General features: G+C 40.6%; 2 protein-coding genes across 12 annotated transcripts in view; one reads left to right on the plus strand and one right to left on the minus strand.

Annotated features, from left to right (window-relative positions):
- ERCC6L2 (ERCC excision repair 6 like 2) overlaps nucleotides 1–1,236 on the minus strand; it is a 184,625-nt gene extending 183,389 nt beyond the window's left edge. Inside the window, exons 1-3 of one of the 5 annotated variants that reach the window (XM_063787645.1) lie at nucleotides 1,017–1,236; nucleotides 808–928; nucleotides 453–589 (exon numbers count right to left, since the gene is read on the minus strand). In XM_063787645.1, the coding sequence (XP_063643715.1) occupies nucleotides 453–492 (40 nt within the window). In that variant the 5' untranslated portion in view covers nucleotides 493–589; nucleotides 808–928; nucleotides 1,017–1,236. The other 4 variants (XM_063787644.1, XM_063787648.1, XM_063787646.1 and 1 more) reach the window with 4 other exon arrangements.
- Nucleotides 1–20,734, plus strand: part of LOC107976725 (uncharacterized) — a 101,980-nt gene that overhangs the window by 19,446 nt on the left and 61,800 nt on the right. For 4 of the 7 annotated variants that reach the window (XR_010148630.1, XR_010148629.1, XM_063787654.1 and 1 more), the window contains exon 2: nucleotides 3,728–3,793. Coding sequence is in view for 4 of the 7 variants with exons in the window: in XM_063787654.1 (XP_063643724.1) it covers nucleotides 3,728–3,741 (14 nt within the window). In the remaining 3 variants the exon portion in view is untranslated. Of the gene's footprint in view, nucleotides 1–1,975; nucleotides 2,182–3,727; nucleotides 3,794–17,025; nucleotides 17,114–20,734 lie in introns of those variants that run through there. The other 3 variants (XR_010148631.1, XM_063787653.1, XM_063787651.1) reach the window with 2 other exon arrangements.

Raw genomic sequence — 20,734 nt, forward strand, 5'->3', positions numbered from 1 at the left:
AGACAGGTCCTTTTAGAATTTTGAAAAAAGGATCTTAAGGAATTATCTTTATGTAAGAAACAGAGCTAAACTTAAGAATAAAATAGCACTGTTTATAAAGAATGCCATTAGCCTATTCCTAAATAAAATGCCAGGAAAATAATGATAATTATTCTTAAGACATAGGCAATTGGCCTTACAATACCAATTATCTGTGTTTCTAACTATCCTGCATCCTCTCAGGGTAAATAAGGATGTTAATAGCTTACAGCACTATACCACTGTAAGCTCATAGAGGTCAGTATATTATAAATTATTTTCAGTGTTATAGGCATCCAACCTTTACACAAATGTCAGAAAGGAGGCAGATGAAATTCTGACTTAGTATAAAATCTAACAATCTTTGTAAGCAGAACGGTTGAATCAATATTTTTCCATTTAGCTAACATAGCACATGAATTAGTTGAATTTACCTGAGTAAGTGTGGAGCTCACTGAGATTGTGACTTGGCATCGCTGGAATATTGCAGTAAGTGCAAAATGCTTCCCAAAGGATGCTGCTTTTTCACAGCCCAGGCTGGAGAAACCAACTTAGTAGCAAATTGGTCTACCTGTTAAACAAGAAAATGAAACATGGAGCAGAAGAAATGTCTGTCAGTGTTATAGACTAGAGCTCCTGTAACAGCCAACCCCTTCTCAAGGTCCTAGATGATCCCAGTGGGCCTCAAAACCCACCATGGGTGATGTGCAGAGTGCCTCAGGGCAGTTAGGACTAGAAGACCTGGCATGCACGGCAGTCTAACAGGAAGGAGTTTAGTTTTCTATTTACCTGCAACTGAATATAGATTTCCACCTTGCATGCAAAAGCCTGCTTTTCAGTCAGCGGCATTCAGAGATCTGATGCTGGATAACAGCTTCTTCGAAGGAATGTTCTTATTTTTTTTGAAAATCTGAAACACAAGAAAAGTATTATTCTTGGGCACCAAATAAAGACCTGGTAAAAATCCTTATTGCCACAGAAAGTCATCATCTTCTGACATTGTGAGAGGTAGAACTTGGAGGCAGCAAACACTCTGCAATAATACATCAACATTCAGATCTCTTTGAAAGAAAGTTTCCCGTTATAGACTTGGCTAATTGTTATACTCTAGGTGAAGACCACCTGGAGGGAAATGTCTACACAGCGACTCATTTCTTCTACTAGAAGATGTCAAAAGTAGAAGCTGCTTAGTCATAGCAAGATTGCTGTCACCAGTGAACATGTCAACTGAGTCATACAAGGAACGTCTAAAATGGACTTCTCAGAAGTTGAAAATGTTGCTTCTCTTGATTAGTAGTGCAGGAAGGGGAGAAATAGGTATTCCTTGATTAATGGGCAAACACACCATTTCCCAGAGACTCAGACAGTTGGAGAAACCCATGAATGAATAAGTCAGAGAGGAAAAAAAATAGTGCCGATATAAACAAGAACCGTTTATTTTCTCCTTGTTTCCATGAAGAATGCCTTTTTGTTTGCAGATCCTCACTACTGCAGCAACCCAGAGAAGAGAGGAAATTATGCCAATAGCTAAAGCAAAACTTGAAGATTTCTTTAAAGTACCTAATTATGGTTTTAAAAAATTCTCCATCTCGATTTGCTGGAAGTTGAGACCCAGGTCTTTTGCAAGCTTGTGAAGTGAAAGAAATTTCTAACAACCTTCCCTGGACCAAACCATTCTCTCCAGTCTCTGTCCCTTCCTGTCTATTCATTGCTGGTCATGCCTCCTTTGTGTACATTCAGGCTCATGATTCTCTGATTCTCTGCCAGAACATACCTCTTCTCTCAAGGGCCTGCTAAATGGCTTGATACTCTGGCCAGTAAACAATTTGAAACCCTCCATTTGTATTTTATGGCAACGTTGCTTATGGACAATTGGGATTTCAGTTTAAAAAATTAAGCATATTTTTAAAGTCAATTCTATTTTGTGATGTGGCTGTTGATTTCGTTTTAAAATTAGAGATGAGGACCAGGCTGAAAGACAAGCTGAGGGAAAGACTATGCCGTGCAGCAAAGTGCACAAAACTTAAGTGTATATGGCTTGGTGAATTTTTGGATATGAATCCACCTGTGTAACCACCATCTGGAGCAAAATATTGAACATTTTAAGCATCCCAGAAGATTCTATCATGCTTCCTCCTAGCTCTAACCTCCTTCCGCCTAAAGGTAATCATGATCCTGATTTCTATCACCAGGGATTCATTTCACCTGTTCTTAAACTTTATGTGAATGAAACAACACAAGATGTACTCTCTTGTGTCTTTTATGTGTGTGAGATACACTCATGTTGTTACATGCAGCTGTGGTTTGTTCTTTTTCATTGCTATGGAGTATTCCATTATATGCAAATTCTTCCATTTCCATTCTGTTGCTTTGGTTGTTACAAAATATGTCATTTCATGGGCATGTGCACTTTAAAAAAACAGACTTTATAGGTCGGGCGTGGTGGCTCATGCCTGTAATCCCAACACTTTGGGAGGCTGAGGCGGGCGGATCACAAGGTCAGGAGATCGACACCATCCTGGCTAACACGGTGAAACCCCATCTCTACTAAAAATACAAAAAAAATTAGCTGGGCGTGGTGGTGGGCGCCGGTACTACAGTCCCAGCTACTCAGGAGGCTGAGGCAGGAGAATGGCGTGAACCCGGAAGGCAGAGGTTGCAGTGAGCCGTGATTGCACCACTGCACTCTAGCCTGGGCAACAGAGTGAGACTCAGTCTCAAAAAAAAAAAAAATAGACTTTATAGAGCAGTTATAGGTTCACAGCAAAATTAATCAGAAAGTACAGAGTTTCTGTCAACTCCCTGGCTCCACAAACATACAGCCTCCGCCACTATCAACATCCCCCTACAGAGTACATTTGTTACGATCGATAAACCTTTATTGACACATTGTTATCACCCAAATTGACCCCTTTCATTATGAAATGCCCTTCCAAAATCCCTAACAACTCCTGTGCTCTGAACTCTTCTCTTTCTGAAGTTAATATCATTATTCCTGCTTTCTATTAGTGTTGGCACAGTATATCTTTCTCCATCCATTTACTTTTAATATATGTGTCTTTATATTTAATGTGGGTTTCTTGTAGAGAACATATAGCTGGGTCTTGTTTTTTGATGTACTCTGACAATCTGTCTTCTAGTTGGTACATTTAACCATTGACATTTAAAGTAATTATTGATATAGTTGGATTAATATCTACCATATTTATTACTGTTTTCTATCAATTGCCTTTGTTTTTTGTTTTTATTTTTAAATTCCATTCCTTTTCTGCCTTTGGAGGTCATAATTGATAATTTTAGATTATTCCATTTTCTCTCCTTTCTAAGATACTTTTTTTGTTGCTTTTTTTAGTAGTTGCCTTAGAGTTTGCAATATACATTTACAACTAATCTAAGTCACCTTTCAAATAACGCTATATCCCTTCATAGGTAGTACAAGTACTTTACAACAAAAAAAACTTATTCCTCCCTCCTGTCCCTTGTATCATTGTTGTCATTCATTTCACTTATCCATAAGCACATACACATATATGTATTCGTATACATATATGTAAGCATGCATAATCAAATGCATTGTTGCCACTATTATTTTGAAGAAACTGTTTTCTGTTAGATCAATTAAGAATAATTGTTTAAATTTTCTAAATGTTTAAAATTTTTTAAATGTTTAAAATTTTCCTTCACTTCTCCAATACTTTTCTTTCTACAGATCCCAGTTTCTGACCTGTAGCATGGTCCCTCTCTCTGAAGAACTTCCTGTAATATTTCTTGCGAGGTGAGTCTGTTGGCAATAAATTCACTCAATTTTTGTTTGTCTGAGAAAGTCTGTATTTCTTCTTCACGTTTGAAGAATAGTTTTGCAGAGTAGAGCGCTCTAGGTTGGTGGCTATTTTTTTTTTTTTTTTTTTTTCTTGAGACGGAGTCTTGCTCTGTCGCCCAGGCTGGAGTGCAGTGGCGCAATCTCGGCTCACTGCAAGCTTCACCTCCCGGGTTCACGCCTTTCTCCTGCCTCAGCCTCCCGAGTAGCTGGGACTACAGGCGCCCACCACCACCATGCCCAGCTAATTTTTTGTATTTTTAGTAGAGATGGGGTTTCACTGTGCTAGCCAGGATGGTCTCGATCACCTGACCTCGTGATCCGCCCGCCTCAGCCTCCCAAAGCGCTGGGATTACAGGCGTGAGCCACCGCACCCGGCCTGTTGGTGGCTATTTTCTCTCAACACATCAAATATTTCACTCTACTCTCTTCTCGCTCGCGTAGTTTCTGAGGAGATTATGACATAATTCTTATCCTTGTTCCTCTACAGATAAGTTGTTTTTCCTGCTCTGGCTTCTTTCAAATTTTTTTTTTTTTATCTTTCATTTCTGCAGTTTGAATATGATATAGCTAGGTGCGGTTTTTTGGCATTAATCCTGCTTGGTGTTCTCTGAGCTTTCTGGATCTCTGCTTTGGTATCTGACATTAATTTAGGGAAATTCTCAGTCATTATTGCCACCACTATTTGTTCTGTACCTTTCTCTCTTTCTTATTTCCATTATGCTAATGTTACACACAGTTCTTAGATATTCTGGGGTTTTGTTTGTTTTTTGTTTTTGTCATTTTCCTATGACTTCTCAATTTTGGAAGTTTCTACTGACAAATCCTCAAGACCAGAAATTCTTTCGTCATCTATCCAGGATGATGGGCTCATGAGTAATGAGTCCATCAAAAGTATTCGTTTCTGTTACAGTGTTTCTGATTTATAGTATTTTTATTATTTCCTAGAATTCCTATCTTTCTGCTTACATCACACATCGATTCTTGCATGTTATTGACTTTTTTCATTGGAGCCCTTAGCATGTTTATCATAGTTGTTTTGAATTTCCAGTCTGATAACTCTAACATTCCTGCCATACCTGAATTGATTTGCATGCTTATTCTGTCTCTTCAAAGTGTAATTCTTGCCTTTTAGTATGCCTTGTAATTTTCTGTTGAAAGCCAGACTCACCAAAGCTCCTGGATTCTCATGTGCATAGACACTTAGGAGCCCAGCCAGGTCTCCTGACAGTTCTGAGTGTGGCCAGGTCTCATGATGAGTACAGTCCCGTCTCCAGTGGAGGCTCTGCTATGCTTAAGTACATCACAGGCACAATTAGAGAATTTCAAGTTTTAATTCTATGGAGTTTTATTGAACAGAAAATATCAGAGATAGGAATTGAATACTTTTTGTCATGGCTACAATTTTTTTTTCTAAAAGCCAGTCAGAACTTGCAGTTCACAAAGACCCCCAAACCAAAATTTAATATTGAGTGACTGTCATCAACTCCTGACATTGAGGGCTGGTTATTATGAAGCCACAGCTTGATAAAGGCCTTTTGATAATAGAAGCTGTCTTCTACCTTTGTTACGGGAAAAGGGTCCTGATCCAGACCCCAAGAGAGTGTTCTTGGATTTTGTGCAAGAAAGAATTCCAGGCGAATCCATAGAGTAAAGTGAAAGCAAGTTTATTAAGAAAGTAAAGGAATACAAGAATAACTACTCCATAGGCAGAGCAGCCCTGAGGGCTGCTGGTTGCCCATTTTTATGGTTATTCCTTGATGATATGCTAAACAAGGGGTGGATTATGCATGCTTCCCCTCTTTTAGACCATATAGGGTAACTTTCTGACGTTGCCGTGGCATTTTATAAACCATCACGGAGCTGGAGCTGGTGGTGTGACGGGATCTTTGGGGTGTTGCTTTTCTGGCTGGAAACCTCCATGCTGGCAGGGCCTTTGCCCGAGTTCTTGTCCTGGATCCAGGAAGAGTGAGGTGTGCAGACAAGTGGAAGATGAACAATATGAAGAGGAGCTTTACTGAGTGTTGCAACAGCTGGGAGGAAGTCCACAGTGGGTAGCTCCTCTCTGTATGCAGGTTGTCTAGTGGAGTTTTCAGCTCTCAGCAGAGAGGAGGCCCTGGAGAGGGTGGCTCCTCTGTGCAGACAGGTCGTTTGGACATCGCTGCAGGTCTCTGAAGCTCTCAGCAGAGAGGATAGCTCCTCTCTGCCAGCAGGTTGTCTTGTCAGCAGAAAGGGTAATTCCTCTCTGCAACTGGTCTTCTGGTGGCCTCTCCATCCTTTGTTCTGCTCTGGCTGAGCTGGGGGCTTTTATGGCCTTCGGAGGGGAGGAAGTGCATGCTAATTGGTTGGTGGGTGGCCACAGGCGGCCTGGAAGAGGCATCATGAGTCCCTGCTCTGGTCTTGGGACTGACTGGCAGCCAGGCCCCCAGCCTACAGGCCCTCCCTGGCCTGAAGGAGGGGACTTACTGGGGACCACCCACTTCCACCCACGAATCTGTCTGCCTTCCACTGCCATTCATGGTCCTGGGGCTCGGCCTCAATCCCCCTCTGAGATCACAGCAGGCACTGGGAGAGGAGAGAGGCCAGGCACCGGTAGCAGGCACCCCCAAACCTGCAGGGATGGGGGTGGGGAGTGGGGGTAGAGGGGCATGTGTTGGGGGGGAGTGTGGGCCTTCCCAGGTCCCCAGAGGATGCAGGTGCAGAGGTGCCCAGGTCCTGCACCTAGGAGGGCTGCTACAGCTGCACCCAGCTTCTTTATTGCAACCTGTTTTATCAGCAAGGTCTTTATGACCTGTGTCTTGTGCCGACCTCCTCATCTTACCCTGTGACTTAGAATGCCTTAACCTCCTTGGAATGCAACCCAGTAGGTCTCAGCCTCGTTTTACACAGCTCCTATTCAAGATGGAGTTGCTCTGGTTCAAATGCCTCTGACATCTTTGTGCTGATAAAAATACATATCTTTGGCTGGGCGCAGTGGCTCACACCTGTAATCCCAGCACTTTGGGAGGCTGGGGAGTGCAGATCACGAGGTCAGGAGATTGAGACCAGCCTGGCCAACATGGTGAGACCCCGTCTCTACTAAAAATACAAAAATTAGCTGGGCGTGGTGGCACGCACCTGTAGTCCCAGCTACTCGGGAGGCTGAGGCAGGAGAATCGCTTGAACCAGGGAGGCTGAGGTTGCAGTGAGCCGAGATAGCGCCACTGCACTCCAGCCTGGCAACAAAACAAGACTCCGTCTCAAAAACAAACAAAAAAATTAAAAATTTAGTTTCAAGCCCATAATAATTAGTGGATCTTCTATCTTTAATAAAGCTGGAACAAAACCTACAAAAATTAATCATTATGCATCTTTGAACTATATTGAACTATAGAAAATTATTTTTTGAATGTTGAAATCAAATCTTAAGAGTTTCAGCTGGTCTTTTTCAGCATTACAATAAATTCTAGCACAGGTTTCCCAAAGTGAGTTCTAAAACAGACGTTATTAAACAATAACATGTACCTAGGGATCTTGTCAGAAAGCGTATTTTAATTCATTAGGTCTGGGGTAGGGCCTGAGATTCTGCATTTTAACAAGCTCTGAGAACACACTGATGATGCTGATCCACTATTACAGATTGAGTAGCAAAGGTTGGTGACCCCGATGAGCCCCCATTATTATGAAAATACAACCGGGAATGGTTAGGTGTGTGTTGCAACAGGAAAAACAGTGTCTGTGTTAAATGACACTAGTTCAGTTTTAAGTCCTGCCACTTGCTAGCTGTGCAATCTTGAATAAATTCATGCAATGATTCTGAGCTTCAGTTTTCTTACCTATTAAATGTGTTTATTACTCACCTTACTAGCTCAAAATATAATGGAGTCTCTTCTAACTTAAAAGTTAGATTCTAAGTAAATGTATAAAGCAGAAATATATGTGTATGTATGGTATATGTATAAGTACTTGCTTGGAAGTACCTTTAAATCTTCCATTAAGTATATGATTTTAATAAATCCAACGCAGATAGGTAGAGACTTCGCATTATTACCTAGACAGTAATCTGTTCCTGGACAGTTGGCATCATGGTTTGTTGGAACATTTTGCAGTCCTGGTGAGGTTCAAATTCCCTTCCATCACCAAGAAGGGGTGGAAAGGACAGTAATTGTCCAAATCCCCTAAGGATTGCCCTCTGATTCTCAAAGACATTGAGCAATTTCAAATTAACTTTCAAATCTGTTTGTGTAAACTGTATCCCTTTTCAGAAAGAACAATCTACCACATTCACTTATAAACAGAAACTTAAATTGCAACAGATGTTTCCCTTTTTGAAAAGGTTCTTGAATTCATTGACAGACCTTTGGCTAAACTGATGAATTAATTTGTTCGGGCCAGATTTCATAAATCCTCTAATAATTCTTCCCTTTACACATATTGACTTGATGTATCAGATCTACAGCATGTGGTTTAAATGTTTTAACAATTACTGCTTTAATCAACTAACATTTATTTCAAGGTTGGATGATGACTGACCATTGAAAGATATAGCTAACTAATAAAGTCCAATTTGTCAGTTAAGTAATCCTGGGTATCTAAATAATAAGTAGAAATCAGTCTATGTCACTGAATTTTGAAATGTTTGGCAGCTTTAATGTAACTCCTTCTCTCCCAGGACTTTGTGGAAGATAAATTTCTGAGTATTGCTACAAAGCTTGGGCATGCATGTAGATGCCATGCTTAGATGTAGCTAATTGAGCTTGGCTATACACAAGCCAGCTTTTAACTATACAAGTAGATTTGTTTATGGTGTGTTAGACTCTTTTTAAAATTAATACACGAAAGCTAAGTACCAATTTAGCATGGTTCTAATCAGGTTTTAATACAAAATTGAGCTGAGCTTTTCAATTTTATTTTTATTAACTCACAGCACTAAACTTGAGGTGAACCTTGCTTACCATAAACAAGTTTAAACTCAACTTTGGTAAAAAAAATTTCAAAGAGTATATATAAAGCTTTTTAAGAGTATCTGTTAGAAAACTTTATTTCTAGAGTCCAATGAGCTGAATTTCATCAGTGTTCTTTGGTGGTTAATTATCACAGGGCCACGAGAGAAACTCAGGGGATCACTTACTGGTTATACCAAGAATGGATTAAGTTGGTTATTTTCCTTTTTGATATGAGCACTGTCAGAGTCTAGGATTCCCATTAGAATATTGAAGTGAGAGTGGGCATAATATCAAGATAAAATGCCTTCTGTGCATTGGGAAAACCATTTGATTATGACCCTCTCAAACTTAGACTGGCTAAGTATAAGATAAAGGATAAAACACACGCAAAACAGCATCAGAATTACCTGGACGCTAGTTAAAACACAGACTGAGACAAGGGTGCCAAAATCATTCAATGGAGAAAGGTCAGACTTTTCAACAAATGGTGGTGAGAAAACTAGATATCCATATGCAAAAGAATGAAGTTGGACTTTTAACCTTATATCATATATAAAAATTAACTCAAAATGAATCAAGAACCTAAATGTAAGAGCATAAACTCTAAAACTCTTAGAGGAAGACATGGGGGAAATCTTCATGACATTGGACTTCGCAATAATTCCTTGGATATATCACCAGAAGCACAGGCAATGAAAGAAAAAATAAATAAGTTGGACTTCATCAAAATTAAAAACTTTTGCCTATCAAAAGTCACTACAGGCCGGTCGTGGTGGCTCACGCCTGTAATACCAGCACTTTGGGAGGCCAAGGCGGGTGGATCACCTGAAGTCAGGAGTTTGAGACCAGCCTGGCCAACATGGTGGAACCCCATCTCTACTAAAAATACAAAAAATTAGCCAGGCGTGGTGGCAGGCGCCTGTAATCCCAGCTACTTGGGAGGCTGAGGCAGGAGAATCGCTTAAACCTAGGAGACGGAGGTTGCAGTGAGCTGAGATCGGGCCATTGCACTCCAGCCTGGGCGACAGAGCAAGCCTCTGTCTCAAAAAAAAAAAAAAAGTTACTATAAAGACAGTGAAAAAAATAACTCACAAAGTGGGAAAAAAATTGCAGATCATCTATCTGATAAGAGATTCATATCCAAAAATATATGAAGAACTCCTACAACTCAATAGAAAAAGACAAACAATCCAATTCAAAAATGGGGTAACTTGGCCGGGTATGGTGGCTCACAGCTGTAATCCCAGTGCTTTGGGAAGCTGAGGCCATTGGATCACTTGAGCTCAGGAGTTTGAGACCAGCCTGGCCAATATAGTGAAACCCCGGCTCTACTAAAAATACAAAATTAGCCAGATATGGTGACCCGTGCCTGTAGTGTCACCTACTCTGGAGGCTGAGGCAGGAGAATTGCTTGAACCTGGGAGGTGGAGGTTGCAGTGAGCCAAGATGGCACCATTGTACTCCAGCCTGGGTGACAGAGCGAGACTCCATCTCAAAAAAAAAAAAAAAAGACGACTTTAACAGATATTTCTTCAAAGAATATATACAAATGACCAAGAAACAGGAAAAAAGCTCAATATCATTAGGAAAGTGCAAATCAAAACCACAATAGGATGTAACTTCACATCCATTAGGATGGCTGCTATCAAAAAAGTAGAAAACAGCAAATGTTGGCAAGGATGTGGAGACATTGGAACACTTGTGTCTTGCTGGTAGGAATGTGAAATGGTGCTGCTGCTGTGGAAAGCAGATTGGCAGCTCCTCAAAAAGCTAACAGAGAATTATCCTGTGATCCATCAATCCCCATTCTCAGTTTATACTCAAAAGAATTGAAAGCAGGGACTCAAAGAGATGTTTGTACAATGTTTATAGCAGCATAATTCATGATAGCCAAAAGGTTGAAACAACTCCAATGGCCATCAACAGATCAACGGCTAAACAAAATATGGTATATACATACAATGGAATATTATTCAGCCTCGAAAAAGAGTGAAATTTAGATACATGTTTCAACCTAGATGAGCCTGAAAAACATTATACTAAGTGAAAAAAAACAGATACAAAAAGACAAATACTGTATGATTCCACTTATGTGAGGTACCTAGAACAAACAGACAAATTCACAAAAACAAAAAGTAGAATAGAGGTTACCAGGGACTAAGGATGGGGTTGGGGGAATGGGAATCTATTGCTGAATGGGTATAGAGTTTCTGTTTGGGATGATAAAAAAAGCTCTGGAAATGAGTAGCAGTGATGGTTGCTCAATATCATGAATATATGTAAAACCACTAAATTGTACACTTACAAGTGGTTCAAAGGGTAAATTTTATATTATGTATATTTTACCACAATGAACACACACACACACAAACAGAGAGAGAGAGAGAGAGAGAGAGATTGCTGGGTCCTATTCCCAGAGTTTCTGACTCTGTAGGTCTGGGCTAGAGCCAGTTCTTTTTTCTTTCTTTTTTTTTTTTTAGATGGAGTCTTGCTCTGTCACCAGGCTGGAGGGCAGTGGCGCCATCTCGGCTCACTGCAAGCTCTGCTTCCCGGGTTCAAGCGATTCTCCTCCCTCAGCCTCCTGAGTAGCTGGGACTACAGGCGTGCGCCACCAAGCCCAGCTAATTTTTGTATTTTAGTAGAGACAGGGTTTCACCATGTTGGCCAGGATGGTCTCGATCTCTTGACCTCGTGATCCACCCACCTCGGCCTCCCAAAGTGGGATTACAGGCATGAGCCACCACGCCCAACCCAAGAATTTACATTTCTAACAAGTTCCCAGGTAATGCTTATGCTGCTGGCCTAGAAACCACACTTGAAGAAACCGCTCCTTCAGAAAATAGTTCTTGTCTCCCAAGAGGAGAAGGAATGCGAAAGAGGATTTTAAAGAAAGCTTCCAAATTGTGGCCAACTCTGATAGAAGGTCATAGACACTTGAAACTCAGTGCTGAAGAGGATGCTGTAGTCATGCCCAGGCTCAATGGGAAAGAGCTCCAGGATGAGGGGGGCTTGCATACCATGGGACGGGGGAGGAATTGACAACAAAGATCCACATATTTATCATCCACAAGGTTGGCTGGTCTTAATCTTGTGCTTGTCGTATCCATTTTATAATACAATCACATTCGTACACTTGACTTTAATTTACATCACAGAGTTATATGTCTTTGATGCAAGACTTCAGCAAAATGGCCCAGCCAGGGTGTTAGGGTTTTCTGGCACTCTACCCATGGAAGAGGAGAGGATTGGAATGAAGAGAGGAAGGCACAAGGGAGAAAGCTGACATATGGAATCAAGTTGGAGAAAATAGTGGGAAATAGAAAAGTGTGTGCAAAGATTTATTGTGAATTCCTAAGTACTCAATTAAAAGCAGACCAAAACTTGAGAATTGGGTGGAAGGCTAAGGACTGTGAGTGGGGAAAGGGTGGACAATGCATTTTCAGGGACCAGCCCCATCACTGGCTCAGGGTTTCCTATGCATGGCTCTTCTCAGGCAAGCTGTGCTGGAAGCCTGGATTACATCTGGAATTCAAGAACTCTCCCTGTTTCAAATACAGCCTGGAGAACACAGGTGGTCCACAGGCTGCATTTTTGCCACCCACAACTTTGGGCCACATTTAGAGGAGCCAGTGAAAGAATCAATCTGCTGAGTCAGAATAAAATTCAACAAGCTCTTATCCAAATAGGCACTCGTACATGTTGCCATATTAAAGATGCAAGTGGTCCCATTAGTAATAAACTCTTCAGACACAAAAGGCATTTGTGTCACAAATTCTGTACAAGTTATAAATAGAGGGAAAAGCATCTGGGAATGTGAAGTCAAGAGTCCTGTGTTTTGACTCTAGCTCAAGTGCAGACCAAAAACATAGGCGTTCACCTCTCAGTTCAGTTCAGTTTAACAATATTTCTCAAGGATCTATCTGTGAGGCACTTGGATGCATGGTCTATAAATAAGACCAAGTCCCTTTCTTGAAAGTGCTTAAAATCTAATGAAGGGGAGGGAGATAAATACACAAATCAATGCATTCAAGACAGGGTATTGAAGATGTTATGAGAGTAATACAAGTAAAACATTGACCAAGTTAAAAAGGACAAAACAAAACAGCAAGTAAGGTGTTAACTCCTCCATATTCCATTAGAATACTCTTAGCATGCCCAGTTCCTGACACAAAAGTAGGCATTTGATAAATGGCTCTTTGAGTGAATTAAATGAGCATTATCTCTTCCCAGACCTAAACAGCCCACCAATGACCTAGTTTACAATTTATGCACTGTTAATTTGCCTAATTAGACCCAGTATCTACTTCTGTGCCACAAAATCATATGATTAGAGCATTAACAGTCATGAAACGCTTTATAGACCTGGACTTCTCCAATCGAGGACATTACAATCTACTAAATAAAGAATAACTTGAAGAGGGATTTAAATAGAGGAGGGTATTGAGAAAGCCATAAATTTAGTAAAAGAGAATTAAAATCGGTACGTGGGGTTCATAGCATTAAAGGAAATGATTTACCTCTGAAACTCATGTTTGTTTCTACCAGATGAGCAGGAAGAGATTCCGAAGAGGAAAAGATGATTAGAAGTAGGAATAACTAGCTTGGGCAAAGTGGCAAGACCTCCATCTCTTTAAAAAAAAAAAAATGGCTGGGTGTGGTGCTGCACACCTGTAGTCCCAGCTACTCAGGAGTCTGAGGCTGCGGTGAGCTATGCTCATGTTCATGCCATTGCACTCCAGCCTGGGTGACAGAATGAGACCTTGTCTCAGAAAAAAAAAAAAAAAAAAAGAAAGAAAGAAAAATTATGTATGAGTCAATCAGCCAAGTTTCTCTTAGCATCCAATTCATATCATGTATCATACTTGGCACACTGACCCATTTTTGTAGGAGTTCAAGACAGAATGTTCCTGTGAATTGAAATTCTTTCATTTTGCACACTGGAGGGTCATTCCTGCAGATTAGGCTTCATGAGCTTGGCAAAACGGAGCCCGTGTTGCAAAGGAAAAGCAAAAGGAGTTGAGCTGCTTGGAATTTCTTGGCAGTGGAAAATCTTTTCAAAAACAAGCATCTTCAAGGCAGTGTTCTCAAAAGTTACGAGGTTCTACATATATTTTAGCAACATGCTTTTAAAGGAAAAGCCCAAGACTGATGATTTCTGTTCTACTGAAGAATACAATATATAGTTATGGTTCTTAATCTTACTGTGCAAAATTAATCTCACATTAAGCAGGCATGAGAACAGGGCCAGTGAAACTGATGCAGCAAAGAATAGTGAATAGGAGGAAATCAAACGTTTGATAGAACATTGTGATATAATGTTGCAATGCAGGATTTCTTTATCTACTTCATAGTTTTTAAAATAATAAAATTACAATTCCTTTCACTCCTCTGTATAGGGTATCTGTGTTTAATGCATGACTATTTGACTGACAAATAAGTAAACGCCTAAGCAACTAACATGCTGATATCACAGTTTACCATATAATTTATCAGGTAACAATAGGCATTCCTTCAGCCACTGACCAGGTGTTCATACCTAAGAAAATTGCCTAGTTTCTCTGAGCTTTCATTTCTGTCTTAGTTTGTGTTTCCCTTGTGGCACACCCTGAAGTAAGGCCCTTATTTAGGAGGCATGCTGGAGGCAGTTTGTCCTGGCTGAGGAGAGCTGACAGTGCTGTCCTTCCCAGATTCAGGGATGTCCCATTGAGAGCTTGAAACAGGCCATGGTGGGAGCGTAGACACTGTGGAGACCAGCAGCTGCTTCACACAGGGGCTGTTTCTATTCCACTTGTTGTCTTCCTCTGTATTTTGAGCACTGGTTTACTAGCGTGCCGCTGGTATGGGAAAATCAGCAGAGGAGTGGAGGAGTAAGACAAGGAAGGGAAAGCCTCCAGTTAGGGGACATTTTAAAGCCTACTATCCCTAAAATTAAGCTAGAGATTACTTCTGTGAGGAAACTCTGAGAAATGTTATAGGACACATTGCAAATTTCACCTGCCTGAGGATAGAGGGAGCTGGGGTATTTATACACCAACTGCAATCTCATTGTAAAGACTGCTGGGGTGGAACGGTTGATTCCTCTGGCACATCTGCCTCCAGTGAGTGGGAGGAGTGGCCTTGCCCATCCTCAGCAAAGAGATGCAGCTCCCATCAGCCATCAAGTGGCAGGCCAGCACTGAAGTGATAGAACCCAGGAGTATGGGTGGGGCACCAAAACAGCATCTGCTACAATTGCTTTGCCCATAGATTTTAAAAAGTCAACCATCTCACATTAGCTTAATGGGAATATCCTAATGTAAAAATTAGATATAATTGTATTATTTTATAGAAAGTGAGAAAGACAAGAGAAAGATAAGAGAAAGACAAGATGTTTAGTGTATCATCATCATCATCATCATAAAAATGACAATGATTGACAATAACCCATTGATCTAGAAAACAAGAGGAACAAAATTTTAAAAATCCCTAACAGAAAGCCTAGTTAATGTTCATGAATAGGATGTCAGCACTGGGGACCAGCAGTTTGCAAGGCCATGGAGTATACATTTTGGAGCATAGGTAAAGACTCCCACCTAAAATGACCTCCTCCTCTGGACCATTCTGACCCCTAACATTTGCCACTTTGGTTCCTTCACTGAGTGTGGCACATAAAAGGCCCTTGGTGTTGATGAAAGAGGTCACTTTGAAATAATACACGAACCCACAAGCTTTACCGAGAGCCTCGCCATGGTGGTTTTGTCACAATGCTGGGTGCTAAGGAAATGGACAACAGGAAATTTTTACAGTGGAAGAAGATTGGAAACTATTCAGAGCATGGAATCTTGGGTGAGGATGACTGATAGAAATAGAGGCCAATGACTTAGCCGGGGCCAGATGATGTGCAGCCTTATAGACCGGATAGAATTTAATTTGGATTTTATTTTCTTATATGTGACATGATCTGACTTACACCTTAAAAGGATCACTTTGGCTCCTGCAAAGAAAATATAAAGGGATCAGGAATGGAGTGGGAGACTAGTGGGAGTATTGCAGGAATCCAGGCAAGGGCTCTCAGGGTGGAGACAGTGAGACAGGATAGGGTTCAGACCCTGCTGTGAAAGTAGCTAGATGGGATTTGCTGAGGGATAGAATATGGGGTGTGAAAGGAGAAGAGAAATTAAAGATGATGCCGAGGGTTTTGGCAAAGACACTGGTTGAAAGTGCTAAACTTGCTGAAATGGGAAGACTGGGATTTGGGGGAGGATAGGTTAAGGGTGGCAGGAAATTAGTTCCGTTTTAAACATGGGAATTAGGCCTGGTAATAGAGATGTCCAATAGGCAGTGAGGAGTGGCCCACATTTTCCTCAAAGACCTCAAGAGTTTTGCATCTGTTCTGGTGTCTCAGAGTCCAGTACTTTAGAATATGCAAGAAATAACTTTGCCTAGAATTTGCAGGACAAGTTTTTTTGTTTGTTTGTTTTGCTTTTTTGTTTGTTTGTTTTGTTTTGTTTTTTGAGAGGGGCCTTGCTCTTGTTGCCCAGGGTGGAGTGCAATGGTGCGATCTCGGCTCACTGCAACCTCCGCCTCCCGGGTTCAAGTGATTCTCTTGCCTCAGCCTCCAGAGTAGCTGGAATGACAGGCACCTGCCACCATGCCCTGCTAATTTTTGTATTTTTAGTAGAGACGGGGTTTCACTATGTTGGCTAGGCTGGTCTCGAACTCCTGACCTCAAGTGATCCATCTGCCTCAGCCTCCTAAAGTGCTGGGATTACAGGCGTGAGCCACTGCACCGAGCCAGGACTTTTTTTTTTTTTTGAAACAGAGTCTCTCTCTATTGCCCACACTGGAGTGCAGTGTCACTATCTCGGATCACTGCAACCTCTGCCTCCTGGGTTCAAGGGATTCTCATGCTTCAGCTTCCCAAGTAGCTAGGATTACAGGCGTGCACCACCATGCCTGGCTAATTTTTGTATTTTTAGTAGAGATGGGGTTTCACCACATTGGTCAGGCTGGTCTCGAACTCCTGACCTCAAGTGATCCCCCCACCTCGGCCTGCTAAAGCATTGGGATTATAGGTGTGAGCCACTGTGCCCAGCCCAGGACAAGTATTTTTAATTGCTCACTCTCATAGGCTAAATTCTGTCCTCCCCCAAATTCCTATGTTGAAGTCCTAACCCCCAGTACTTCAGAATGTGACTGTATTTGGAGATACAGTCTTTAAAAAGGTAGTTATATTAAAATGAGGTCATTAAGGCTCTAATCCAATCTGACTGGTGACCCTATTAGAAGAGGATATGAGGACACAGACTCACAGAGGGAAGATTATGTGAAGACACAGGGAGAAGACGCTGCCTACAAGCCAAGGAGAGAGGCCTCAGGAGGCACCTGCCCTGCTGACACGTGGAGCTCAGGCTTCCATCTTCCAGAACTGTGAGGAAACAAATTTCTATAATTGAAGCCACCAAATCTGTTGTACTTTGTTATAGCAGCTGTAGCAAACTAATAACATTCACTTTGCCCATTAAAAATTTGAATTCCTAAAAACTGTATTTTTTACTATATGGTATCTGTTTTCAAGCAAAATAATAGTCTGTTGGAATTGAACTCTCTACTTCTACAGAAGAAACAAACAAATAAATAAAATTGGCCTGTTCATTGGAATTATTTGTATTTTCCATCTGAATGCTAAAGCCTCTGTACTAACAATAATTCTGCTTTTTACATTGAGTGCTTTTTCTAATAACACTTATCCAACAAATTGATTGTTTCTCATGATAACTACTGGATTATATTATTAGAAACCATGACATTGACATGTAGCATCATTACACAGATTTAAGCTTAATGGAAATGAAAGCTAGGGCACTCTCCTATTTTATACCATAGAAGCTTGGAATCTTATTTTTATTATTCTAATCCACACTGCTTCTATGAGTGGTGTAACCAACCACATAGGCTTTGACAGAATGTTTGTATTCTGGAATTTTCTGAGATCATACAGGTTAGCCGACAGCATGAGATGAATAAATGTGAAGGAATGTTTCAAAAACTTTCTCAGTAAGAAAAAGCCAAGTGTAGGAAAAATCTGCAGAAAAGTGGTTGTCATTAAATGAAGGCTATTTAACCTCATACAATGTAGTAGATGAAGATATCTGCATCTTGTTGAGAAGAATTCTTATCTAGAGTAGGGACACTGATTCATGCATTACCGAAGGAGATGGAAAGTAGGTCTTCTGACAATGTGATGGGTGATATGTGAGTCCATTCTGAAGCAGCCATTCCTGTTCTTTCATTATGGTGGATCATTATTTAAGATCTAGGACCATAGCAGGAGGGAAACAGCTCTGGAGGCTTCACTTAGTGCCATTTTCTAAGTTATCACTAGTAATCATTTACCTTGTACTGAGGACGGGCAGAGGAAAGAGCTACCAGACTCCAGCAATGAAACACTTATAATATCACACTGGATCCTTCTCCTGCACCACTGTGTCCCCAAATCTTTATTCATTGGCAGGCTATGTGGCTGTCTCCCTCTGAGATTTAATTTATTTCTGTTTTTTAAGACCAGTTTATTTTCAAAAGTAAATACATTTCTGTTTGTTTTGGGAGTTTTCATTAAGAGGCCGACTTTCTTGCTTTGCCGGATTATTTGTTCCAATCGTGTCTATTAAATCAAGAGAGAGGGTTGCCAGGCATGGGGTAGTCACAGCTTGCTTTAAATGTCTGTTAAACTGTCCATTAATCTGCCTAGCAAGGAAGCTACTCCCTTGAAATAATTGAATTGAGGCCCATGAATTCTCTGCTCCACCAAATAAGTTTTATAAACTTGGTGATGCCTCATTTTATTTCAGTTTCATTAACCTTTATATTTATTTTACACGCATGATTAGCGAGACTTAGGAACCTCAATGTTAAGGGTATTTTAAGTAGGAATTGATTATTTTTCAGCCCATTATATGGGCTCATTATAAATAATTCCCAAATCTGATCTCTTGATGAGAGATGACAGTGAAAGTCTCTTTGCGCTTCTCTGCCAATGACCAACATTACTTTGTGATTATACGTGAATTTGGGCAAGTGTTTTCTTCTCCGAGTCCTCCTCTTCTGATTCCTAAAATTGCCTAGTTTTTCCACGTTGGTTACTTATTGGTAAAACCTTAGCAGAACCATTGCCCACATCAGCAATTTAAAAGATTGTTTGCCCAGAGTGTTTGCCCCGGACATGTTTCAGGATGATGGTCATGCAGTTTTGGTGTCTTAACTCCAAGAAGATGCAGAAATGAAAATGGTTACTACATTTCAAATTGTTGTTTAAAGATATGTTATACACGATTTTATAAAAATCAGCTAGGTACCCTGTGGTTGCTGTCTGGGCAGGAGGTAAGATTAAAGTTTTTCCTTTGAAATCTGTTATCATTTCAAACTTTTATCTTTTGGGTTTACTGGAGGAGTGAGGGAAGAAAAGTTCATGTCTCCAGAGTGATAAGAAAACTGTAAACATTTCTCTTTATTAGAGCATGGCCAACAGTTTTATTTTCCTAGAAATTCTAAGGCCTGAGGAATCAAAATTGATTTGGCTAGGAAACTCTGGTGGGTATGTGGGTTTTACCCAAAATGTAAAGGATGTGGATTCTGCCTTTGATGTGCCCTCACTCTCCTCCTCCCTTCAAATGTGGACAATTATGACGTCAGCAACTGGCCACAAAATACTTCCACAGAGACAGGCTCTATCAGTTACTCTGACCAGGAATCCACAGTCCAATATGGTGAGCTAGCATTCTATCAGAAAGGCCGCACTCAGGCATTCCTTACCCAACACCTGGGGCTTCTTGAATTAGCATACTGAAAGTCACAAAATGAGTTTTTATTGGAGACAGTAGTGGCCTGTTGACTGTCACGATACATGCTCTAAATGAGCTCTGAATGGTGAATGTAAGATTTTCAAGAGGCTTGGATTGGCTAAAAGTTTTTTTGTTTATTTTTAAAAACTTCCCTTCCCTTGAATATAAAGGATGTAAGAATGTCTTCTGGTTCACTGTTTTCTCAGTGCCCGTCATATCGGTTTTGGTCAGTAACACCAATTGTTTGAATGGGTGAATGAACGAATGGTTTGCAATCCCATTTCTGTGAGGAAGCTTAATGGCCTTCCATCCAGGAAAAAAGAAAAGTAGCTCAAGTTGTTTAAATTTTCTGACAAAATATCAACCTGATAATCCACACACAGCACCTAATGCATAGGAATCTTTCCACCCAGGCACACACACACTCCTCACTCTCTGGCAACTTGGCGTTGAGTGGAACAAGAACTGGCAGTTCAGCAGCCCTTGCCTAAACCTGCTCAAGATCATTTCTGTTTACAGAAACATATTCTATGAGACATGCTAAGTTTGTACTTAAGGTTTTCAAACCCCTACCTCTATACTAAGTTAGAACTTTAAAAACTCTTTACAAGACAACATAATCTTGCAGAGATTCTTGTGTCATTCCTCGGCCATATTTGGCATTGCTCAGGCAGAGTGAGAGAGTATACACTTTCTAAGAATAACCCATGTAAATATGTTTCTGATTTTTTTTCTGTTGCTATTAAAGAGATTATCTGCAATGTTGCTCGAATACCCTTTGTATCTGGATCTTTTTGACAAACTGTACTTTGAGGTGCAGTTCCAGGAAAATGTCTCTCTTCCAATGAATTAGAGCTCTTCCTCATATCAAACGATGAAGGCCATATATCGTGTTTTCCTTTTTACGTTGGCTGCCAGGAAGCATTCCTTAGCTTTAGCCAAGGCACAGCCACAGACCCATAAAAGCATATAAAGCACATATCTCTGCATCTACCTAGCATGGAGTTGATTGCATATTTAGCAATTATTTAGTGAAAACTATCCATTTCAAAATCTAGATAATTCTATTTGAAATTACAAATATTAATGGTAACTAGTCAAAATATTTGAGGTTGTTGTGTGGAAAACCTAATAAAACATTAATTGGAAAAACA

This window comes from Pan troglodytes, chromosome 11 (assembly GCF_028858775.2).
Source record: "Pan troglodytes isolate AG18354 chromosome 11, NHGRI_mPanTro3-v2.0_pri, whole genome shotgun sequence".
NCBI classification, from domain to species: domain Eukaryota; kingdom Metazoa; phylum Chordata; class Mammalia; order Primates; family Hominidae; genus Pan; species Pan troglodytes.